We start from the raw sequence: 26161 nt of genomic DNA, 5'->3' as shown, positions 1-26161 counted from the left end.
ATGTATAAGAACAACAACTCCCAGCATGTCCAGGATGTTATGTGATATCAGAGAAAGTTTACAGGAGGAGGTATAAGAGGAGAGGACTACAACTCCCAGCATGTCCAGACTTAATATGGGATATCAGAGGACATTACAGGGAGGAGGTATAAGAGAAGAGGACTACAACTCCCAGCATGTCCAGACTGTTAGGTCAGATTCACACGAACGTTGCGTTTTTGCGCGCGCAAACAACGCGGCGTTTTGCAAGCGCAAAAAACATTTGACAGCTGCGTGTGTCATGCGTGTCTGATGCGCGGCTGCGTGATTTTCGCGCAGCCGGCATCATAGAGATGAGGCTTGTCGACGCCCGTCACTGTCCAAGGTGCTGAAAGAGCTAAATCTTTCAGCACCCTTGACAGTGAATGCCGAACACAACAGCGAAAAACCTGTAAAAAAAAAAGATAAAGTTCCTACTTACCGAGAACTTCCCGGCCGTTGCCTTGGTGACGCGCCTCTCTTGACATCGGGCCCCACCTCCCTGGATGACGCGGCAGTCCAAGTGACCGCTGCAGCCTGTGATTGGCTGCAGCCTGTGCTTGGCCTGTGATTGGCTGGAGCTGTCACTTGAACTGAAGTGTCATCCCGGGAGGTCGGACTGCAGGAAGGAGACAGGAGTAATCGGTAAGTTAGAACTTCGTTTTTTTTTACAGGTTCATGTATTTTGGGATCGCAAGTCACTGTCCATGGTGCTGAAACAGTTTAAGGGTATGTGCACACACACTAATTACGTCCGTAATTGACGGACTTATTTCGGCCGCAAGTCCCGGACCGAACACAGTGCAGGGAGCCGGGCTCCTAGCATCATACTTATGTACGATGCTAGGAGTCCCAGCCTCGCTGCAGGACAACTGTCCCGTACTGTAATCATGTTTTCAGTACGGGACAGTTGTCCTGCAGCGAGGCAGGGACTCCTAGCATCGTACATAAGTATGATGCTAGGAGCCCGGCTCCCTGCACTGTGTTCGGTCCGGGACTTGCGGCCGAAATACGTCCGTCAATTACGGACGTAATTAGTGTGTGTGCACATACCCTCACTCTTTCAGCACCATGCACAGTGAATGTCTCCCGACGTCGCGGACCGGAAATTTTTTTGCCGAGTTCGGCCAAAACGAGTTTGGCCGAACCCGGTGAAGTTAGCTTCGGTTGTCGTGGTTCGCTCCTCGCAAAGACACTCCGTTTGGATGCTTGGAAACAGAAAAGCACGTGGTGCTTTTCTGTTTCCATTCATCCTTTTGACAGCTCGTGCGCTGTTTCAGTCGGTTCGCACGGAAGAGCTTCCGTGCGACCTGACTGGTTTTCACGCACCCATTGACTTCAATGGGTGCGTGATGCGTGAAATACGCAGAGTTATTGAACCTGTCGCGTATTTTGCGCAGCGAACAAACGCTGCGCAAAATACACGGACTGTGTGTACTGCCCCATAGACTTCTATAGGGCATTGCGTGCCGCGCGAAAACCACGCGGCCTACACGCTGCCAAATCACGCTCGTGTGAATCCCCCCTTATTATGGGATATCAGAGGACATTACAGGGAGGAGGTAGAAGAGGAGAGGACTACAACTACCAGCATGTCCAGGACGTTATTATGGGATATCAGAGGACATTACAGGGAGGATGTATAAGAGAAGAGGACTACAACTCCTAGCATGTCCAGGCTGTTATTATGGGATATCAGAGGACATTACAGTGAGGAGGTTTAAGAGGAGAGAACTACAACTCCTAGCATGTCCAGGCTGTTATTATGGGATATCAGAGGACATTACAGGGAGGAGGTATAAGAGGAGAGGACTACAACTCCCAGCATGTCCATGCTGTTATTATGGGATATCAGAGGACATTACAGGGAGGAGGTATACGAGGAGAGGACTACAACTCCCAGCATGTCCAGGACGTTATTATGGGATATCAGAGGACATTACAGGGAGAAGGTAGAAGAGGAGAGGACTACAACTCCCAGCATGTCCAGGACGTTATTATGGGATATCAGAGGACATTACAGGGAGGAGGTAGAAGAGGAGAGGACTACAACTCCCAGCATGTCCAGGCTGTTATTATGGGATATCAGAGGACATTACAGGGAGGAGGTATAAGAGGAGAGAACTACAACTACCCACATTCCCCTGGCTCCATTTCTCACACAACTGCTAAGAAAGTAAAGAAAACCCACTTACCCTGCCCAGTGTTAATGGCTCCTCTCCCTCCGTCAGGCTTCTAGTGGGAAGCGGTGGGCGGTGCTTGTAACAGACGTCCGCGCGTCACGCCTGCTACAACGTCGGGGGCGGAGCTTGTAGCAAAAAAAAATAAAAAAAATGTAAACAAAAATTTATTTATTTTTGCCGTGGATGAGCCGCGGCACCCCTGAACAGCTCTCGGCACCCCGGTTGGGAACCACTGGTATAGATTATATAATAGCCCCACAATATAAAAGCCAAGAAAAACCAAAAGGCTCCCGCACTGCGTTCTTCCAGGTTATGTATCGCCCCCTTGTGGCTAATAGAAGAAGTACACCAAATGTTCAAACCATCGCTAAAGCCAACAAAACTATATCCTGATGTTTGATCTCCCACAATCTATAATAATAATATAACCGCGCGGTCTCAATGACGTCATCAAGACCTCGGCTGTAAAGAAAAGCCTGTTTATACCCCTGGGTTCCAGGATGGGTCTATTTTAGGCTCGATGGGTTTCTATCAAGTTCTATAGAAAATGCTTAGAAACGTTGTGATATAAAAAAAAAAACCTTTTATTGACATTAAGACCCCTTTACCAATGCCGATAATCATACGAGCGCTTGTTTTCGATCACGGGCAGCGACGATCAGACGATAAACTGCACTCATTGGTCAGCTGATCACATCTTTTATGCGTCCCAAAAAATCCTCGTTGTCCACAGCGTACAAACAGGGGATGTGCTGCCGACAATACGTAAACTGTACGAGCACGGACCATCGTATTAACCATCGCTCATCCCCGTACAGCGTGCGTCGGCTCGTGTAAATGAGCGCCGACTCACTGGATACATCGTTGATCGTGCAAGTTCCATCTAGTGAAAAACTGTAAACAGGGAGGAGGGGGATGCAGCTGCAGTTTCTTATGCCCCACGCACGCGACCGTATTTTTCATCAGTAATTACAGCAGGGACTCTCCCATAGAAGTCTATGGGCGCTTCCGTAAATATGGGCGGCTATGGATACGCATCCGTACTCTGACCGTATTTATGCTACGCACAGCTTACATATATCCTAATGTACTCCGCCCAGCTTACATATACCCTGATGTACTCCGCACAGCTTACATATACCCTGATGTACTCCTCACAGCTTACATATACCCTGATGTACTCCGCACAGCTTACATATACCCTGATGTACTCCGCACAGCTTACATATACCCTGATGTACTCCACAGTTTACATATATCCTGATGTACTCCGCGCATATTACATATACCCTGATGTACTCCGCACAGCTTACATATACCCTGATGTACTCCGCCCAGCTTACATATATCCTGATGTACTCCGCGCATATTACATATACCCTGATGTACTCCGCACAGCTTACATATACCCTGATGTACTCCGCCCAGTTTACATATATCCTGATGTACTCCGCCCAGTTTACATATATCCTGATGCACTCCACCCAGCTAACATATACCCTGATGTACTCCGCACGGCTTACATATACCCTGATGTACTCCTCACAGCTTGCATATAGCCTGATGTACCCGCACATATTACATATACCCTGATGTACCCCACAGTTTACATATATCCTGATGTACCCCACAGTTTACATATATCCTGATGTACTCCACAGTTTACATATATCCTGATGTACTCCGCGCATATTACATATACCCTGATGTACTACACACAGCTTACATATACCCTGATGTACTCTGCGCATATTACATATATCCTGATGTACTCCGCCCAGTTTACATATATCCTGATGCACTCCACCCAGCTAACATATACCCTGATGTACTCCGCACAGCTTACATATACCCTGATGTACTCCCCAGTTTACATATATCCTGATGTACTCTGCGCATATTACATATACCCTGATGTACTCCGCACAGCTTACATATACCCTGATGTACTCCGCACAGCTTACATATACCCTGATGTACTCCGCACAGCTTACATATACCCTGATGTACTCCGCACATATTACATATACCCTGATGTACTCCGCCCAGTTTACATATATCCTGATGCACTCCACCCAGCTAACATATACCCTGATGTACTCCGCCCAGCTTACATATACCCTGATGTCCTCTGATATCCCATAATAACAGCCTGGACATGCTGGGAGTTGTAGTCCTCTCCTCTTCTACCTCCTCCCTGTAATGTCCTCTGATATCCCATAATAACGTCCTGGACGTGCTGGGAGTTGTAGTCCTCTCTTATACCTCCTCCCTGTAATGTCCTCTGATATCCCATAATAACGTCCTGGACATGCTGGGAGTTGTAGTCCTCTCCTCTTATACCTCCTCCCTGTAATGTCCTCTGATATCCCATAATAACGTCCTGGACATGCTGGGAGTTGTAGTTCTCTCCTCTTATACCTCCTCCCTGTAATGTCCTCTGATATCCCATAATAACGTCCTGGACATGCTGGGAGTTGTAGTTCTCTCCTCTTATACCTCCTCCCTGTAATGTCCTCTGATATCCCATAATAACAGCCTGGACATGCTGGGAGTTGTAGTCCTCTCCTCTTCTACCTCCTCCCTGTAATGTCCTCTGATATCCCATAATAACGTCCTGGACATGCTAGGAGTTGTAGTCCTCTCCTCTTATACCTCCTCCCTGTAATGTCCTCTGATATCCCATAATAACGTCCTGGACATGCTGGGAGTTGTAGTCCTCTCTTATACCTCCTCCCTGTAATGTCCTCTGATATCCCATAATAACGTCCTGGACATGCTGGGAGTTGTAGTCCTCTCCTCTTATACCTCCTCCCTGTAATGTCCTCTGATATCCCATAATAACAGCCTGGACATGCTAGGAGTTGTAGTTCTCTCCTCTTATACCTCCTCCCTGTAATGTCCTCTGATATCCCATAATAACGTCCTGGACATGCTGGGAGTTGTAGTCCTCTCCTCTTCTACCTCCTCCCTGTAATGTCCTCTGATATCCCATAATAACGTCCTGGACATGCTGGGAGTTGTAGTCCTCTCCTCTTCTACCTCCTCCCTGTAATGTCCTCTGATATCCCATAATAACGTCCTGGACATGCTGGGAGTTGTAGTCCTCTCCTCTTATACCTCCTCCCTGTAATGTCCTCTGATATCCCATACTAAGTCTGGACATGCTAGGAGTTGTAGTCCTCTCCTCTTATACCTCCTCCCTGTAATTTCCTCTGATATCCCATAATAACAGTCTGGACATGCTGGGAGTTGTAGTCCTCTCCTCTTATACCTCCTCCCTGTAATGTTCTCTGATATCCCATAATAACAGTCTGGACATGCTGGGAGTTGTAGTTCTCTCCTCTTATACCTCCTCCCTGTAATGTCCTCTGATATACCATAATAACAGTCTGGACATGCTGGGAGTTGTAGTCCTCTTCTCTTATACCTCCTCCCTGTAATGTCCTCTGATATCCCATAATAACAGTCTGGACATGCTGGGAGTTGTAGTCCTCTCCTCTTATACCTCCTCCCTGTAATGTCCTCTGATATCCCATAATAACAGTCTGGACATGCTGGGAGTTGTAGTTCTCTCCTCTTATACCTCCTCCCTGTAATGTCCTCTGATATACCATAACAACAGCCTGGACATGCTAGGAGTTGTAGTTCTCTTCTCTTATACCTCCTCCCTGTAATGTCCTCTGATATCCCATAATAACAGTCTGGACATGCTGGGAGTTGTAGTCCTCTTCTCTTATACCTCCTCCCTATAATGTCCTCTGATAACCCATTCTAAGTCTGGACATGCTGGGAGTTGTAGTCCTCTCCTCTTATACCTCCTCCTGTAAACTTTCTCTGATATCACATAACATCCTGGACATGCTGGGAGTTGTTGTTCTTATACCTCCTTATTTATTCCTTCCCCAGGGGTAAGCACACTTTCTGTCTGTGATGGTCCCTTTACTAGAGGGGCAGATGGTTATTTTATCGGGGGGCGGGGGGACTGAGGCTGATGGTGGCTTTACTGGAGGGGGCTGATGGTCATTTTACTGGGGGGACGGAGGCTGATGGTGGCTTTACTGAGGGGTCATTATAATGTGAGTGGGGGGCTGACGGTCATTACTGGGAGTGGGGGGCTGACGGTCATTACTGGGAGTGGGGGGCTGACGGTCATTACTGGGAGTGGGGGGCTGACGTCATTACTGGGAGTGGGGGGGCTGACGTCATTACTGGGAGTGGGGGGGCTGACGTCATTACTGGGAGTGGGGGGGCTGACGGTCATTACTGGGAGTGGGGGGGCTGACGGTCATTACTGTGAGTGGGGGGCTGACGGTCATTACTGTGAGTGGGGGGGCTGACGGTCATTACTGGGAGTGGGGGGCTGACGGTCATTACTGGGAGTGGGGGGCTGACGTCATTACTGGGAGTGGGGGGGCTGACGTCATTACTGGGAGTGGGGGGGCTGACGGTCATTACTGGGAGTGGGGGGGCTGACGGTCATTACTGTGAGTGGGGGGCTGACGGTCATTACTGTGAGTGGGGGGGCTGACGGTCATTACTGTGAGTGGGGGGGCTGACGGTCATTACTGTGAGTGGGGGGGCTGACGGTCATTACTGTGAGTGGGGGGCTGACGGTCATTACTGTGAGTGGGGGGCTGACGGTCATTACTGTGTGTGGGGGGCTGACGGTCATTACTGTGTGTGGGGGGCTGACGGTCATTACTGTGAGTGGGGGCTGACGGTCATTACTGGGAGTGGGGGGGCTGACGGTCATTACTGTGAGTGGGGGGCTGACGGTCATTACTGGGAGTGGGGGGCTGACGGTCATTACTGTGAGTGGGAGGCTGACGGTCATTACTGTGAGTGGGGGGCTGACGGTCATTACTGGGAGTGGGGGGCTGACGGTCATTACTGGGAGTGGGGGGCTGACGGTCATTACTGTGAGTGGGGGGCTGACGGTCATTACAGTGAGTGGGGGGCTGACGGTCATTACTGTGAGTGGGGGGCTGACGGTCATTACTGTGAGTGCGGGGGCTGACGGTCATTACTGTGAGTGGGGGGCTGACGGTCATTACTGGGAGTGGGGGCTGACGGTCATTACTGGGAGTGGGGGGCTGACGGTCAGTACTGTGTGTGGGGGGCTGACGGTCATTACTGGGAGTGGGGGCTGACGGTAATTACTGGGAGTGGGGGGCTGACGGTCATTACTGGGAGTGGGGGGCTGACGGTCATTACTGTGAGTGGGGGGCTGACGGTCATTACTGTGAGTGGGGGGCTGACGGTCATTACTGTGAGTGGGGGGCTGACGGTCATTACTGGGAGTGGGGGGCTGACGGTAATTACTGGGAGTGGGGGGCTGACGGTCATTACTAGGAGTGGGGGCTGACGGTCATTACTGTGAGTGGGGGGCTGACGGTCATTACTGGGAGTGGGGGGCTGACGGTCATTACTGTGAGTGGGGGGCTGACGGTCATTACTGGGAGTGGGGGGCTGACGGTCATTACTGGGAGTGGGGGGCTGACGGTCATTACTGGGAGTGGGGGGCTGACGGTCATTACTGGGAGTGGGGGGCTGACGGTCATTACTGTGAGTGGGGGGCTGACGGTCATTACTGGGAGTGGGGGGCTGACGGTCATTACTGTGAGTGGGGGGCTGACGGTCTTCAAGTGGTTTCCGCCTCTGACCTCCCATTGAAATTAATAGGAGGCAGAAAAAACCTGCGGCGCTCGTTTGGTGCTTTTTTGTCTGCGGTTTTTGCATTCGCTTCAACGGCTTAAAAAAAATGTGGGAAAAAAATAAATAAAAAAAAGTCAAACAGCGCTGTCAATTCATAATCTGCCTCAAAATTCGTAAATGAATTTCGAGGCAGACTTTTTGTTTCTGCCTTACAAAAAAACGTTGTGTGAACATAACCTAAGAGTGTACTGCTTGTTTTTCGCCATTTTTTGTCGTTTTGCAAACAATTTTTGGTAGGGGTGCCCTGAGAATTATTTTTTTTCCCTGGGGTGCCTCGAGCCTGAAAAGGTTGGGAAACTCTGATGTATACAGTCGTCCTGGTGTATCTGGCAGTTTTCTAGAGTTCAGTGTATAATCATTGATAGATACGGTGACGCTGAGATCACGCCGGGCAGCACGTGCGTCCTCATGAATTATACAGGATACAGACAATATTATTAAAGAGGAGCCGTCACTTCTCCTGACGTGTCTGTAAGGCTCTGTTCACACGCAGTGAGCAAAAACGTCTGAAAATACGGAGCTGTTTTCAGGCGAAAACAGCTCCTGATTTTCAGATGTTTTTTTAACCACTCGCGTTTTTCGCTGCGTTTTTTACAGCCGTTTTTGGAGCTGTTTTCACGAATCTATGAGAAAACGGCTCCAAAAACGTCCCAAAAAGTGTCCTGCACTTCTTTTGACGAGCCGTCATTTTGCGCGCCGTATTTTGACAGCGACACGTAAATTTAAGGCTCGTGCGAACAGAACATCGTAATTCCCATTGAAAGCAATGGGCAGATGTTTGTAGGCGTATTAGGGGCGTTTTTTCAGCCGTAATTCGAGGCGTAAAATGCCAGAATTAGGTCTGAAACCACTGCGTGTGAACATACCCTTATAGTAAATACCTGTATTCCCCATGAAATAACTATTCTGGAGCGTATTTTCTCAGATCTCTGGCTTGTGCCATTCCTCTGTGGTTCCTCCTAGAAATGTATGTATTAATAGATAACTTGGTGTTGCCATTCTCCTCATCAAAGGTCGTGTCCCTACAGTCTCTCTGTCAGCACTGATTGGACGTTGTCAGTTTGTGTAGGGACACACCCCCAACTGGTAACACACAGCTGTCAATTCTTACATTTCCAGGAGGAATAACAGAGAAACGGTACAAAGCAGAGAGTCCTAAGAAAAGTTGCGCACTCGACTGAATGTTTCTTCTCCTCGTCTATCGTGTGTGTTGATTTTATACATTTCCGCTGCTGCGTGTCTAGAGATCATATGGATTATTAGATGTTTTATTTCTGTATATTTATACTGCATTGTTGCAGCTCATCGTCCTCCAGCTGCGGCCTTTCATTTCCATGACGACTGCTCCACTTTTCCTTTGCTCCAGTTTTAAATTTACCACCTTTGTCTGGATTACGGATTCTCTGTAAGGTTCTGTGCACACGACCTATTTTCAGGCGTTTTACGCCTCGAATCACGCCTGAAAAGACGGCTCCATTACATCTGCAAACATCTGCCCATTGCTTGCGGGATCTGCTGCGGGTAGCTCTTCTGTTGCCGCATTATTAAATAGATCATTGATGTCGCTGTTCTGGTAATTGATGCCACGAGGATCTATTGTATTCATTGATGCAGCGTGCGTTAATTACTGACATCCGGCAATCTCATATCTTCACCGTCAATGTCATCACTTTCTTGTCACTTGCATTGGTGGCATCAGTCAGTATAAAACCGCTCAGTTTATCCTACGTCACCTGTGATTCTGCTGAATTGTCACCGTCTCTTATCTGCTTAACTGATTGTATGACTCTCAGCAGCGTTTTACATCATCATGAAACCACCCCAGAAAAGCTCGTCCCGCAGGAAGTCGGCGCAGCCGCAGAAGAAACCTGCAGCTCCTCCTCAATCTCCGCCAAGTAAGAGAAAGTTGCACCTTGATCATCTTATCACTCTCATTATATATTTTATTTTAAAAATGAATTCCAGATAACCTCGGGTCGTGTAATACTAGATTGTAATCCGTTTCTCAGCTTTATATCTTAGAGGGTTCGTTTCTATGCAGGTAAAAATCTGTTACTTACCGAAATTTCTGTAGCACAAGGCCGCCACTAGGGGGAGCAAACTGAGGACTGATTTATATAGGCACAACAGGAGCTGTATGCATGTGCACAATCGTCTCCCCCTAGTGGTGGTTGCAGGAAGCACGTTACTATATGGCTCTGGGAAGGGAATCTGAGAACACAGCTCACACCCATGAAGATATATTATGAAATGAGGGATCTAAGAATTTCCAACCTGCAGTCCGACCGCTCTATTCATTCCCTATGGGATCGACGGAAATAGTCAAGTTTGACTGCTCCTTGCCCAATTATGCACTCTGCCGTGAGCGGCTCCGCGCAGGCAGGCGCGATGTTGTGACGTCAATTTCTGAGCCTTTTTTCTACTCCGTTTATGCAGCGTGTGGATGAGACGTGTTTTATCTCATCCACTTTGCTGCTACTGTATTATGCTGCCGATTTTTCCGCATTATAATACAGGTATACGCCGTATTTACGCAATGTGTGAACTGACTCTAACCCCCCACCCACCCCCCCCCCCCGCCAGTCCCCGCAAAAATGTTCTTGCATCAAACCGGTCCTCGGTGCAAAATAGGTTGGGGACCACTGCCATAGAGAATGACTTGAGTGACCACCACTCTGGGACCCGCACTCTTGTTAACAACCCGCAGCAATCCGGCATTTATCACCTATCTTGTGGATAGGTGAAAAATTATTTTCGTGGTACAACCCCTTTAATCAGGTATCAATGGGACTTGATGGACCCCAAATTATCAGTCATAGAAAAGTATCTAAAATTTGAACGTCCACATTTATATCCTTTTTAGGTCCAACATTCTGTGCTGATTAATTTCTTAATGTCGTTTTACAGCAGTGTGAGCACAGTTTTCTGAAACGGAGCTCTAAATCTCCTGCGTAGACAGTTACATGGTATAATTTTGTCTCCCTGCAGCCACCACTAGAGGGAGCTCACTGCATACTGTTTTGTTACCAAGTTCAATGTACAACCATATACAATGAGCTCCCTCTAGTGGTGGCTGCAGGTAGCATGTTATGTTTTAAATCTGTTTACCTGATGTTCCTTGGGGGACATTAAGGTAATAGGCCATGTTCACACAGGGCAGATACGCGGCGTAAAAGTACACAGCGTATTGGCCCTGGGCACCGGAGGTAATTCTGGCTGAAAAACTGCAGTTTTTCGGCTGGAATGTCTATAGAAGGTAGAAAAAAATCCATACTTACCCGTAGCCATGGTGACGTGTCCCTCTGATGTTCTGCAGCAGTCATATGGGATGAGACATCATCCCTGGAGGCCGGGTTGAACCCAGGAGCAGAGAGATCTGGGTAAGTTTGGCGGGTTTTTTTCGGCTGCGTCTGGATGAGATTTGTTTGAATCTCCTCCACTCTTCTGCTTCTGTATTACGCTGTGGAGTTTCCGCAATGAAATCGGTTGCAGAAAATCCGCCGTGTTTACCCTACGTGTGAACCCGGCCAGACAGTGAATTTCCATGTAGCGGGAGATTCATTTTCAGCTGTTATTATGGATTTCTTTCTTACAGGTAGTGGGGAAACAAGTCACAGACCGAGCACGCAACGAAGAAGACGCTACCGCCCAGGAGCCCGTGCGCTGATGGAAATAAGAAAGTACCAAAAATCAACCAATCTGCTCATTCAGAAAACCCCGTTTTTCCGCCTGGTGAGTGGATGTGTCCTCTGCGGCTGCTCCTCTTTATTGTCAGTGATATTCCCCTTTTATTCTTGCAGGTGAGAGAGATCTGCCTGAAGTATTCCCGCGGCGTGTTTTACTACTGGCAAAGCACCGCACTTATGGCGCTACAAGAGGTCAGTATCTCATACAATGCACTGTCCATGTAACGCATGGGTCAACCAGAGAGGGAGCTGCTCTTTGCAGTGGTTCACTACTCAGCCCCCGCCCCCTCTAACACATCCATATGCCCTAGCGGGACATTTGCATAGGGGTTGTGATGCATTGTGGGAGTTCCAGAGGCCAGACCCCCCCCCCCACCATCACTCTAGCTAACAGCTCATAAAAGTGAAATCTGATCAGTCCTTCGAGCTGTGTAGTAAATTATACCGGGAGTGCTGTCACTTTAAGAGGGACTAATGCTCTTCTGTATCCACAGTCAGCTGAGGACTTCCTCGTGAGTCTCTTTGAAGATTCTTACCTCTTCAGTCACCAGGCCAATAGGGGCACTCTCTTTGTGAAGGACATGCAGCTCGCACGGAGAATCCGAGGCATCCCGTATGAACTGTGATAACGCTGCCGTTTTATCTCTCAAGATTTGATGAAGAATGATCACGTGTAAATAGTTTTATATTAATGGAGAAAATCTATTGGGAAATACAAGTTTTACCATTGCATAAAAGATCCAGTTTGGAAGAGTAAACCGGCTTTAGCGCCCCCTCCTGACACTGGTTACAGTGGAGGTTTTTTCTTTGTTACAACCAATATGGCTGCCGCTGCAGTTTGCAGGGTGGTAGTGCAGTCGTTTTTCTGTCCAGCTATGTAATGGGTTGTAGGGGTCCAGGATGTAGCACAGAAAATGACCACAAGGCGGCACTGCTGGACAAAACCGCTAACAAAGACGCTGGACACAACCGCTAATGAAACCTGATCTGGCCGACCTTCTAATTGTTCTGCTGAGTTTATGATCCGCTTCCTGTTTTTATTCTGTGAAGATTTGTTAATTTTTTCAAATAAAAAAAAATGTATATTATAACTTTGATCTTCATCATTTTAGACTAATCTTCATAAGGGCTTGGATATGATCAATGACTCCAGCTTCGCTGTAGTTCAATACTCTTGCTCTGTCCCACCCCCATTCTTTACACTGCAGCTATGCTTGTTCAGAGTGTTTGCTGTGTGGGTGGGTGTGTGGGTTGGGTCCAGAATTATTTGGGCAGTGACACAATCTTCATGATTTGGGTTTTGCTGCCACCACATTGGATTTGAAATGAAACAACTGAGATGCAATTGAAGTTGAAACTTTCAGGTTTATTTCAAGGGGTTAAACAAAAATCTCCTGTGAAAAGTTTTGGAATTGCCACCATTTTTCTACATAACCTCCTCATTTCAGGTGATCAAAAGTGATTGGACAAATTAACATTACCATAAATGTTTTTTTTAATACTTTGTAGAGAATCCTTTGCAGGCAATGATGGCCTGAAGTCTGGAACCCATGGACATCACTGGGTTTCCTCATTTGTTTTTTTTTGTTTTTTATATTTCAAATTTTTTATTTTCAAGAAAAGAAATGGGGATACAGAAAAAAAAAGGGGGTGACATGGGTACAGAAAAAGCCCATGAGGGCCGATCATTTCAACCTATATTTCAACAACAATAAGTAAATATGCAATCAAAGTCCTCCCAACATAGTACCATCAATACACTACAAGCATTAGTATAGCAAGACAGGAATACCAGCATTACACCCTCATCCGCCCCTCCATCACCCACATCTCAGTCAATTCTTAGTAACGATTGATTCAAATAGGGAAGTAAACGAAGGGTAGAAGGACAAAAGGAAGGGGGGGGGGTATAGGGAAAATCTTAAGAGGGAGAAGGGGAGATGTTCTCCCCTCACTCTCCCCCCCCCACAGCACATCACAGACCAGAGAGAACTCCTCCATTCTCCGAATTTCGTGAATGCGCTCCAGCCATTGTCTAGTCACAGGAGGCTCAGAGGATCTCCAACCGCCCAGAATACAAGCCTTAGCTGGTTCAACAAATGTCTCACTAACATCTTCCTGTAGCGCCCCACAGGTATATCGTGGTGGTGCAGCAAAATCCATGCCGGATCATCTCCCAGCGAGATTCCTGTGATCTCTAGAATGATATCTTGAACCTCTGACCAATAGGTGCGAAGGTTCTCACAGCTCCAGAATATATGTAAAAGCGTTCCCTCTTCTCTGCCGCATCTCCAACATAAAGGAGAAACATCCGGGAACATTTTATGTAGCACATGTGGGACTCTGTACCAACGGGATAGTATTTTAAAACTGGTTTCCTGATAGGCGTTACTAATAGACGCCTTATGTGTGAGGAGCATGATCTTTTCCCTTTGCTCTTGTGTTAGAGTAATCTGAAGATCTCTTTCCCATTTCGTAATATATGGTGGGATGAAATCCTCAGCAGGAGTGAGCAGCACGCAGTAAAGACTGGACAGGGCCCGTCTCACATGCCCCGTTTGAGAACACAAAGTTTCAAAGGAAGATAGAGCTCGGTCATAGGAAGCCGGTGTAGGTAGTCTTGACAAGTAATGAGTCAATTGTAACGCCTGCCATTGGGACGGGTCCGGGATAACCCTCTGGCTGGGAAAGCTCTTCTCCACGCAGCCAGGGCCGCCATCAGGGGGTATTAGGGGTACTGGTGTGAGGGGCCCGGCCAAACCTAACTGAAAGGGGGCCCGGCAACTGCCGCGACATTCTTTTGGTAGGAAAAAACGGGCCCTTGCAATGGGGCCCGTTTTTTTCACCAAAAGAATGTCGTGAGCTGCTGCTGCTGCGGGCCCCCTCCCCATGGGGGGCCGTCAAACCGCCCGCGCGCGACCGATCGCGCGCACAAGGAAACTCCCGCGCGTGCGCAGTCGCGAGCGCGCACCCACGAACGCCCGCACTCGAGACCGCGCGCACCCGCGAAAGCCCGGAAGCGCGCACCCGCGATCGATCGTCCGCGCGCGCACCCGCGATCGCCCGCGCACTAGCGAACGAAGCACGCGCAGCCGCGGTCACACATGGACAAAACTTACCTGGAGCCTGGCTGGAGGTGAAGGACTGGACGTCTGGACCGAAGACCTCGCCTGGAAGACATCGCCGGAAGAGGACTGGAGTGGGAGCAGCTCTTCTGACACGGTGAGTAAATTATCTCAAAGTGCTGTTTATGTATGGCCCTGTTCACACAGTATTTTGCAGGCAAAAAAAAATCTGCCTCAAAATTCCTTAAAGAATTTTGAGGCAGATTTTGACTTGCCCACACTATCTTGCCGCGTTTTTTGCTGCGTTTTTTGCCCGCGCCGATTGAGGACAGCAGACAAAAAACGCAGCGAAAAATGAATTTTCTGCCTCCCATTGATTTCGATGGGAGGTCAGAGGCGGAACCGCGGCAAGAAAGGACTTGCTGCTTTTTCTTTTTTCCGCGACTGGCTCCCATTGATTTCAGATTAAATCGATTGGAGGCGGTTTTGGAAGTTGTTTGGTGCTGATTCTGACGCAGTGTCCGAGTCAATATCAAGGCCCAAAAACTCTGTGAACTGGGCCTTATTGTTAGGGCTTATTCAGACGAACGTGTAATACGTCCGTGCAACGTGCGTGATTTTCACGCGCCTCGCACGGACCTATGTTAGTCTATGGGGCCGGGCAGACCGTCAGTGATTTTCACGCAGCGTGTGTCCGCTGCGTAAAACTCACGACATGTCCTATATTTGTGCGTGGTTGGCGCATCACGCACCCATTGAAGTCAATGGGAGCATGAAAATCACGCCCAGCACTTCCGCAGCAGTATAAACTATGACTGAAAACAGAAAAGCACCACGTGCTACAAACATACAAACAGAGTGTCATAATGATGGCGGCTGCGCAAAACTCACGCAGCCGCGCATCATACGCTGCTGACACACGGAGCTGTTATGGACCTTTTGCATGCGCAAAATGCCACGTTTTTTGCGCGTGCAAAAAGCACACGGTTGTGTGAATCCGGCCTTAGGGTAGGAACACACTAGGCATGAACACTGCGGATTTTATGCAACACATTTTATTGTGGATAATCCGCAGCGTATCACAGTCGCAGCAGAGTGGATGAGATTTGAACAAATCTCATTCACACGCTGCAAAAAAAATGGACCTGCCGTGTGGCTTTTGGCTTTTTAAGCCGCAGCATGTCAATGTATTCTGTGGAATCGCTGCTCCTCTGTTGCGGAAATGCTACGGTTCTGCCGCAAAAAGCACACATGAGAAAAAAAAAAAAGGCACTTTTTTAAATATATAAAAAAGTTTAGACTTGCCCCGGCCGTAGTCCTGGTGACGCGATCCTCTATTCTTAGCGCAGCCCGGCCTCCTGTCATGACGTTTCATCCCATGTGACTGCTGCAGCGGTCACATGGTCTACAGCGTCATCCCAGGAGGCGGGGCTACGTTCAGAAGAGAGAGATGCGTCACCAGGACTACGGCCGGGGCAAGTCTATGGGTATGTTCACACGGCCTATTTACGGACGTAATTCGGGCGTTTTTCCCCCGAATTACGTCTGAAAATAGCGCCTCAATAGCGCTGACAAACATCTGCCCATTGAAAGCAATGGGCAGACGTTTGTCTGTTCACACGAGGCGTATATTTACGCGCCGCTGTCAAAAGACGGCGCGCAAATAGACGCCCGCGTCAAAGAAGTGACCTGTCACTTCTTTGGCCGTAATTGGAGACGCTATTCATTGACTCCAATGAATAGCAGCGCTAATTACGGCCGTAATTGACGCGGCGTTCAAGCGCCTGCACATGCCGCTACGGCTGAAATTACGGGGATGTTTTCAGGCTGAAACATCCCCGTAAATTCAGCCGTTACGGACCCCCGCCGTGTGAACATACCCTAAACTTTTTTTTTCCTGCAGGATTCCCGCAGCGGACAAGCCTCATGAAACCTGCGCCACTATTTGGTGCGGTTTTGCGGGCAGAATTCCCTTCGGCTACCGGGGCGGATAAGCCGGAATGGTGACGAACGGAAACCATTAGCGATGTTTTCGTCACCATTGAGATCAATGGTGACGGAAACATCGCTAATGGTTTCCGTTCGTCACCGTTCCGGCAGGTTTTCGGACGGAATCAATAGCGTAGTCGACTGCGCTAATGGTGACGGAAGCTGTGCTGTCACTTTCACTTTCCGTTGCGGGGTTCACCCGACGGAAACCTCAGACGGAACCCCAGAACGGAAGCGAACGGTGATGTGAACAGGCCCTAACACAAAAGTTTTGTATTTTTTTAAGCTGGTTCACAAAAAAAATAATTCCAAATTCTACTGGACCAACTGCCTATTTAGAGACCGGCAGCAGCTCCAGGAGCGACATCATAAGGGTAGGAACACACTAGGCGGATATGCTGAGTAAAACTCCCGGTAGCCGCAGGGAATTCCGACAGCAAAACCGCACCAAATAGTGGCGCAGGTTTCGTGAGGCTTGTCCGCTGCGGGAATCCTGCAGGGAAAAAAAAGTTTAGACTTGCCCCGGACGTAGTCCTGGTGACGCATCTCTCTCTTCTGAACGTAGCCCCGCCTCCTGGGATGACGCTGTAGACCATGTGACCGCTGCAGCAGTCACATGGGATGAAACGTCATGACAGGAGGCCGGGCTGCGCTAAGAATAGAGGATCGCGTCACCAGGACTACGGCCGGGGCAAGTCTAAACTTTTTTATAATTTTAAAAAGTGCCTTTTTTTTTTCTCATGTGTGATTTTTGCGGCAGAACCGCAGCATTTCCGCAACTGAGGAGCAGCGATTCTACAGAATAAATTGACATGCTGCGGCTTAAAAAGCCAAAAGCCGCACTGCAGGTCCATTATTTTTGCAGCGTGTGGATGAGATTTGTTCAAACCTCATCCACTCTGCTGCGACTGTAATACGCTGCGGATTTTCCACAATAAAATGTGTTGCATAAAATCCGCAGTGTTCATGCCTAGTGTGTTCCTACCCTAAGGCCGGATTTACACGAGCGTGTGCTTTTTGCGTGCGCAAAAACGTGGCATTTTGCGCATGCAAAAGGTCCATAACAGCTCCGTGTGGCAGCAGCGTATGATGCGTGGCTGCGTGATTTTCGCGCAGCCGCCATCATTATGACACTCTGTTTGTATGTTTGTAGCACGTGGTGCTTTTCTGTTTTCAGTCATAGTTTATACTGCTGCGGAAGTGCTGGGCGTGATTTTCACGCACCCATTGACTTCAATGGGTGCGTGATGCGCGAACAATGCACAAATATAGGACATGTCATGAGTTTTACGCAGCGGACACACGGACACACGCTGCATGAAACTCACTGACAGTCTGCACGGCCCCGTAGAGTTAGATAGGTCCGTGCGAGGCGCGTGAAAATCACGCACGTTGCACGGATGTATTACACGTTCGTCTGAATAAGCCCTAACAATAAGGCCCAGTTCAGAGTTTTTGGGCCTTGATATTGACTCGGACACTGCGTCAGAATCAGCACCAAACAACTTCCAAAACCGCCTCCCATTGATTTAATCTGAAATCAATGGGAGCCAGTCGCGGAAAAAAGAAAAAGCAGCACGTCCTTTCTTGCCGCGGTTCCGCCTCTGACCTCCCATCGAAATCAATGGGAGGCAGAAAATGCATTTTTCCCTACGTTTTTTGTCTGCTGTCCTCAATCGCCGCGGGCAAAAAACGCTGCAAGATAGTGTGGGCAGGTCAAAATCTGCCTAAAAATTCGGTGCGCGGTTCCAGGCAGTCGCGGGTGCGCATGCGCGGGAGTTTGCGGGTGCGCGCGATCGGTCGCACGGGCGGCAGTGTTTGCCGGCCCCCATGACGACCCCCATGCTACCCAGGGCCGCCATCAGGGGGGGTATTATGGGTACTGATGTGAGAGACCCGGCCAAACCTAATTGAAAGGGGGGCCCGCAGCTCACGACATTCTTTTGGTGAAAAAAACGGGCCCCATTGCAGGGGCCTGTTTTTTTTCTACCAAAGGCAAGTCGCGGCAGTTGCCGGGCCCCCCTTTCAATTAGGTTTGGCCGGGCCTCTCACATCAGTACCCATAATACCCCCCCTGATGGCGGCCCTGGGTAGCATGATATAGTGCTGGACGGAGTACCTTTAACAGGCGGTGCCACGGTAGGGGGGCCCAGAAAATTTAGCTGTAGGGGGCCCTGAAATTCCTGATGGCGACCCTGCATGCAGCCATGCATTGCCCCTATAAAAATGACTTACTCTAAAATGCCCCTGCTGTACCCATATCTTAAAGGTCTGATCTGACAGACCTGGTGTAATGATAGGGGTAGGGAAACGGACAAGTGAGCCCTAATCTACCCGCCACTCTGTCCCTGCCTACTTGCAACGACCCGCCCTAGGCGACGGGGTACAACTGGGCGGCGGTCCCTACGCTCAGTAAGTGCACAAGACAAACATACAAGGGAATATAAAGCAAAGGGAAAGCGGCAGTTGCCCACGGCAACACCGTGAGCAACAGAGTGGTGAACGAGCCAAGTCAAACCAGGAGAGCACGAGGTACAAAACGCAGAGCAGAAGAGTCGTCAGAAAGCCAGGGTCAGAATGGAGCAGGATCAAATTGTTCGGAGCTGTAGCTGGGCCAGGAAACCACACGGAAAGAATCACAAGCAAGGAGGAACAGGAAAGGCAGGTATAAATAGACAGAGGGCGGGTGCTAGCTGAGTCTGGCCAGGCTGCGATAGGTTATACGGCCCAATAAACCGGGGAGCAAACTTCTTGGACGGGACCTTAAGACGCAAGTTCCTAGATGATAACCACACCAGATCCCCGACCATAAACAAGGGGTTAGCAGAACGTTTTCTATCAGCCTGAGTTTTTTGTACGCTCTGGGACGCCTCTAGGTTCTTCTGAACCTGGGCCCAGACTGTGCACAGTTCCCGATGAACGACCTCTACCTCGGGATTGTTGGAACTACCAGGTGAAACTGAGGAGAACCGTGGATTAAACCCAAAATTACAGAAAAAGGGGGAGACCCCTGACGAGTTACTGACCCGGTTATTAAGGGAAAATTCAGCGAGGGGAATGAATGAGACCCAATCATATTGACAGTCAGAGATAAAACACCTTAAATATTGTTCTAGAGATTGATTAGTCCTCTCAGTTTGGCCATTGGTTTCAGGATGGAAAGCAGAGGAGAAGGACAGATCAATCTCCAACTTCTTACAGAAGGCTCTCCAAAACAAAGAAACAAATTGTACCCCTCTGTCCGAAACAATATTTACAGGGACCCCATGGAGACGCAGGATGTGTTTGACAAACAAGGTAGCTAACGTCTTGGCGTTGGGTAGTTTCTTGAGGGGCACAAAGTGGCACATCTTACTGAAGCGGTCTACTACCACCCACACCACCGACTTGCCTTGGGATGGAGGCAAATCGGTGATAAAATCCATGGAGATATGTGTCCAAGGTTTCTGGGGAATGGGCAACGAACGTAGTAAGCCCGCTGGTCGGGACCTGGGAGTCTTGGACCTAGCACAAACCTCACAAGCGGCGACGTAGGCCTTAACGTCTTTAGGCAACCCAGGCCACCAATAGTTTCTGGCAATGAGGTGTTTGGTGCCCAGGATGCCTGGATGACCAGATAGTGCGGAGTCATGATTTTCCCTAAGTACCCTTAGCCGGTATTGCAGGGGAACAAACAGCTTGTCCTCAGGAAGGTTCCCGGGAGCTGAACCTTGATCAGCTGCAATTTCAGAGACTAAATCAGAATCAATAGAATAAATGATTATACCGGGAGGCAAAATACAAGCAGGATCTTCCTCCGAAGGAGGGCTGGCCATGAAGCTACGCGACAGTGCATCGGCCTTAATATTTTTAGACCCAGCCCTATAGGTAACCAAAAAGTTGAATCTGGTAAAAAATAGCGCCCATCGAGCTTGTCTCGGGTTTAGCCTCCGGGCAGATTCTAGGAAAACCAGATTCTTGTGGTCGGTAAGGACCGTTACCTGGTGCCTAGCCCCCTCCAGGAAGTGGCGCCACTCTTCAAATGCCCATTTAATGGCTAAGAGTTCGCGGTTGCCAATATCATAGTTACTCTCAGTGGGCGAAAACTTCCTGGAGAAGTAGGCACAGGGGCGGAGATGGGTGAGGGACCTAGTACCCTGGGACAAGACAGCACCCACTCCCACCTCGGATGCGTCAACTTCCACGATAAATGGCTCCATTTGGTTGGGCTGAACCAGCACCGGGGCCGAGATAAAGCACTTCTTAAGGACCTCAAAAGCCTGGACAGCCTCTGGAGACCAGTGGAGGAGATCAGTACCTTTGCGAGTGAGGTCCGTAAGAGGCTTAGCGATGACCGAGAAGTTAGCAATGAATCTCCTGTAATAATTAGCGAACCCCAAAAAACACTGTAGCGCCTTCAGGGAGGCAAGTTGGACCCATTCCGCCACAGCCTGAACCTTGGCGGGGTCCATGCGGAATTCATGAGGAGTGAGGATTTGACCCAAAAATGGTATCTCCTGTACCCCAAACACACATTTTTCGGTTTTTGCAAACAGTTTGTTTTCCCGAAGGACCTGGAGCACCTTCCTGACATGCTCAATGTGGGAGGGCCAGTCCTTGGAAAACACCAGTATGTCATCAAGGTACACTACAAGAAATATCCCCAGGTAATCTCTCAAAATCTCATTTATGAAATTCTGGAAGACCGCCGGCGCATTACACAACCCAAAGGGCATGACGAGGTATTCGAAATGACCTTCGGGCGTGTTAAACACAGTCTTCCACTCATCCCCCTCTTTGATGCGGATAAGATTATACGCCCCCCGTAGATCAAACTTAGAGAACCATTGGGCCCCCTGAACCTGATTAAAGAGATCAGGAATCAAAGGAAGGGGATACTGGTTCCTTACAGTGACCTTATTCAGGTTACGGTAGTCAATGCATGGCCTAAGACCACCATCCTTCTTCCCTACGAAGAAGAAGCCAGCACCTACCGGAGAAGTAGAGGGGCGAATGTAACCCTTGGCCAGGCATTCCTGGATATACTCTCTCATGGCTTCACGTTCGGGACAAGAAAGATTAAATATCCTACCCTTAGGAAGCTTAGCTCCTGGTACCAATTCGATAGCGCAATCGTATTCTCTATGAGGAGGTAACACTTCGGAGGCCTCCTTAGAGAAAACATCAGCAAAGTCCCAAACAAACTCAGGTAGCGTGTTCACCTCCTCAGTGGGAGAAATAGAATTAACAGAAAAACATGACGTCAAACATTCATTACCCCATTTGGTAAGCTCCCCAGTATTCCAGTCAAACGTGGGATTATGCAACTGCAACCAGGGAAGGCCTAAAACCAAATCGGACGATAATCCCTGCATCAACAGTACAGAGCACTGCTCCAAATGCATGGAGCCAACAAGGAGTTCAAAAACAGGGGTATGCTGTGTAAAATAACCATTAGCAAGAGGAGTGGATTCGATACCCACTACCGGGACAGGTTTAGGCAAATCAATCAAAGGCATAGCAAGAGACATAGCAAATTCCACAGACATGATATTAGCAGAGGACCCTGAATCCACGAAGGCGCTGCCGGTAGCAGACCTACCACCAAAAGAGACCTGAAAGGGAAGCAAGATCTTATTACGTTTCATATTTACGGGAAATACCTGTGCGCCCAAGTGACCTCCCCGATGATCACTTAGGCGCGGAAGTTCTCCGGCTGCATTCTTACGCTTAGGACAGTTGTTCACTTGATGCTTGTCATCCCCACAGTAGAAGCAGAGACCATTCTTCCTGCGGAAATCTCTACGTTGTTGGGGGGACACGAAGGCCCCGAGTTGCATAGGTACCTCTGAGTCTTCCGGGGAAGAACGAAGCGACGGAACCTCGGGAGGCATCATGGGGGAGTCGGAGGAGAAAACACATAAACGTTCGCGTTGTCGTTCCCTGAGACGTCGGTCAAGTCGTACCGCTAAAGCCATAACCTGGTCTAGTGAGTCAGAAGAGGGATAACTAACTAGCAGGTCTTTCAGGGCATTCGACAGACCCAACCTAAACTGGCACCTTAAGGCAGGGTCATTCCACCGAGAAGCTACGCACCACTTCCTAAAGTCAGAACAATACTCCTCAACAGGTCTCTTACCCTGACGTAAGGTCACCAGCTGACTTTCGGCAAAGGCAGTCTTGTCAGTCTCGTCATAAATGAGTCCGAGAGAAGAAAAGATCAACGGAGGAAAGTTCAGGGGCGTCAGGAGCCAAGGAGAAGGCCCATTCTTGGGGCCCGTCCTGGAGCCGGGACATAATTATACCCACTCGCTGGCTCTCAGAACCTGAGGAGTGGGGCTTTAAGCGAAAGTAAAGCCTGCAACTTCCCCGAAAGGAGAGAAAAGCCCTCCGGTCCCCTGAGAACCGGTCGGGCAACTTGAGGTGGGGTTCAGGAGTTGAGGTGAGGGGAACTACCAAGGTAGCATCAGGCTGGTTGACCTTCTGAGCCAGGGCCTGGACCTGTAGGGAGAGACCCTGCATTTGCTGAGCCAGGGTCTCAAGGGGGTCCATAGTAGTGTCAGGGACCAGGGTAGACTAGGTATATGGGCTTGTGATTATGTAATGATAGGGGTAGGGAAACGGACAAGCGAGCCCTAATCTACCCGCCACTCTGTCCCTGCCTACTTGCAACGACCCGCCCTAGGCGACGGGGTACAACTGGGCGGCGGTCCCTACGCTCAGTAAGTGCACAAGACAAACATACAAGGGAATATAAAGCAAAGGGAAAGGGGCAGTTGCCCACGGCAACACCGTGAGCAACAGAGTGGTGAACGAGCCAAGTCAAACCAGGAGAGCACGAGATACAAAACGCAGAGCAGAAGAGTCGTCAGAAAGCCAGGGTCAGAATGGAGCAGGATCAAATTGTTCGGAGCTGTAGCTGGGCCAGGAAACCACACGGAAAGAATCACAAGCAAGGAGGAAGAGGAAAGGCAGGTATAAATAGAGAGAGGGCGGGAGCTAGCTGAGTCTGGCCAGGCTGCGATAGGCTCTCCCACTCCTAAGCCTGCCAGCCTGAGTGGTGGAAGCTGGAGTCAGTCTCAGAGAGATAGACTCAGGTGAAGACTGATTACCTCTGGAAGTTAACCCCGAAGCTGTGCCTGGCAGATCCTTTACACCTGGGCCAAATTCCGGGTTACCCAAAACCGGAGTGAGGGGTGATAACAGTTGTGATATTCCCTCTCTACTCCGCACCTTTCTAAACACCTGTAAAGTTGGATATATGGTAGGATGATCACAAAATTATTTTTTTCTATATAATATTGCTTTTAGTATGTCATTAAAATAAATTTTATTTATTTGTGTTGTACTTTTTCTTTTTCTTTTTTTTCTTTCTTTTACTCTATGGGGGCTGCCATTTTTTTTTTTATCTCTGTATGTGTCGATTAACGACGCATACAGAGATGGAATACGGCAGTTACAGGGCATAGGAGTCAATGAACGGGAGCCGTTCCATTGACTCTGCTCTCTGTCTCTGTACTGCGCAGACGCAGGTCAGAGTCACACAGCAGAGCAGCTGTTTGCAGGGAGATAGCAGGCGCCATGCTGAAGACCAGCTGCACTGCAGGTAAGGTGTGTGTCTCTGTCTGTCCCACTCTCTATCTCACAGACCCCCGCTTTCGTGACCCCCGACGGGCCCCCCCCCCTTGTATGAAGGACACATGATGCAACTGTACTGGGAAAGCCCTGAACGATAAATCTCTCTAGTTGTGCTGAGACTGTTTGGGGATGTGACTAATGAACCTCTCACACTCCAGTAGGAGGGGTAATGGTGGTCACCCAGCTTTCCCAGACCCCTGAACGATAAATCTCTCTAGTTGTGCTGAGACTGTTTGGGAATGTGACTAATGAACCTCTCAGTCTCAACACAACTAGAGAGATTTATCGTTCAGGGGTCTGGGAAAGCTGGGTGACCACCATTACCCCTCCTACTGGAGTGTGAAAGGTTCATTAGTCACATCCCCAAACACACTCCAGTAGGAGGGGGTAATGGTGGTCACCCAGCTTTCCCAGACCCCCGAACGATAAATCTCTAGTTGTGCAAAATCAAGTGTAATCAAGCATTTTTTTTAATGTGCTTTTTGGCACGTAAAATGTGCAAAAAATACACGGCGTGTGAACCGGTCAACTGAAAAGTCATTCTCTTCACTTTCATCATTCTAAGGGTATGTTCACACGCAGTGTTTTCAGCTGAAAAATCGGAAGCAGGACGCCTGCAAGCGTCTGCCCATTGGTTTCAATGGGAGATACGGCGTTCTGTTCCGACAGGGCGTTTTTTACGTGGTCGTTTTCCAAAACCGGCACGTAAAAAGATGCCCGCCAAAATGAAGTGTACATCACTTCTTGGGCCGTTTTTGGAGCCGTTTTTAATTGACTTTATAGAAAAACAGCTCCAAAAACGGCCGTAAAAACTTGAGTTAGATTAAAAAATGGCTGAAAATCAGGAGCGGTTTTCCCTTTGTTTAGTAAGCGTGTGAACATACACTTAGCCTTTTGGTGTTTCCTATAACTTCTGCCAGATGCAGAATCACACCCAAAATGGCTGCCGGACACTGCTTAGCAATTTGAAGACACCTTTTCCTGGCTTGTGGGAGGGGGGGGGGGGGTGAGATTCCCTCCCACATTTACGGCAGCTGTGAGTCAGGTTGCTTTGCCTTATTCACCTTGCTGTAATTCTGGGAAGTTCTCCCCCTGGTGGCCAACATAGGAAAACATGTCAAATTATTATTTAATTTTTAATACTTTCCACCATATGGAAGAAAAAAAAAAATACAGCAAAAAACTTAAAAAATATAATAGCAATAAGTAACAACACTTAAAAAAAAAAAGGTTTAATTCGCGACACATTCCCTTTAAGGCAGCAGAATAGGCTAGTAAAGCTCTGTATATTGGCACACACCTCACACTCCATTACGGACCATAATTGCAGATAAAAATACTCATCCATTCATTTCTATTGCAAATGGACACCTCCTATATTTACAGGGCCACCTGATCGCATCCTGCAATATTGACACAGATTAAAGAGAACCTTTAATCTTTAAAGGGAAGGTGTCGCGCAGATTTTTTTTTTTTATATGTTATTGCTTTTAGTATGTTATTAAAATAAATTTTATGTATTTGTGTTTTTGTGTTGTACTTTTTTATTACTATTACTTTTACTTCACTTCACTATGTGGGCTGCCATTTTATTTTCATCTCTGTATGTGTCGATTAACGACACATACAGAGATGGAATACGGCACATACATCCCCATAGAGAATGCGAACGGGAGCCGTTCCATTCACTATAGCGTACGCCGTCTGTGTGGGAACGGCACATGCGCCGCTCCCACACAGTCCAAAAGGAAGGTCTTCGGCCGAGCGACATCCGGCGCCATTTTCATGTGGACCGGAAGTCGCGGCCGGACAGTAAGATGACTACTTCCGGTCGCGGCTTCCGTCCATATGTTCAGAAGCAAGGACTAGGAGCGGACGGAGCGGC

At 48.6% G+C, this 26161-nt stretch overlaps 1 protein-coding gene and 1 long non-coding RNA gene across 2 annotated transcripts in view; one reads left to right on the top strand and one right to left on the bottom strand.

Annotated features, from left to right (window-relative positions):
• The window catches only part of LOC142761180 (uncharacterized), a 233307-nt gene that overhangs the window by 3841 nt on the left and 203305 nt on the right, over positions 1-26161 (bottom strand). The window contains exon 2 of the long non-coding RNA XR_012883539.1: positions 2214-2326. This is a non-coding gene — a long non-coding RNA (uncharacterized LOC142761180). The remainder of the gene's footprint in view (positions 1-2213; positions 2327-26161) is intronic.
• On the top strand, positions 9729-12653 carry LOC142761178 (histone H3-like centromeric protein A). Its single transcript, XM_075864374.1, has 4 exons — positions 9729-9814; positions 11515-11651; positions 11720-11797; positions 12100-12653. The coding sequence occupies exons 1-4, from the start codon at positions 9730-9732 to the stop codon at positions 12229-12231; spliced, it is 432 nt and encodes a 143-aa protein (XP_075720489.1). The 5' UTR covers position 9729; the 3' UTR covers positions 12232-12653.

This window comes from Rhinoderma darwinii, chromosome 4 (assembly GCF_050947455.1).
Source record: "Rhinoderma darwinii isolate aRhiDar2 chromosome 4, aRhiDar2.hap1, whole genome shotgun sequence".
NCBI lineage: Eukaryota > Metazoa > Chordata > Amphibia > Anura > Rhinodermatidae > Rhinoderma > Rhinoderma darwinii.
The sequence above is the reverse complement of the archived record's forward strand: the minus strand, read 5'-3'. Positions and strand labels throughout refer to the sequence as shown.

Coding starts and splice junctions, on each gene's coding strand:
- LOC142761178 (XM_075864374.1), top strand. CDS start 9,730: ATGAAACCACCCCAGAAAAGCTCGTCCCGCAGGAAGTCGGCGCAGCCG. Junction 11,652..11,719: donor AAACCCCGTTTTTCCGCCTG/GTGAGTGGATGT, acceptor TTATTCTTGCAG/GTGAGAGAGATCTGCCTGAA. Junction 11,798..12,099: donor CACTTATGGCGCTACAAGAG/GTCAGTATCTCA, acceptor CTGTATCCACAG/TCAGCTGAGGACTTCCTCGT.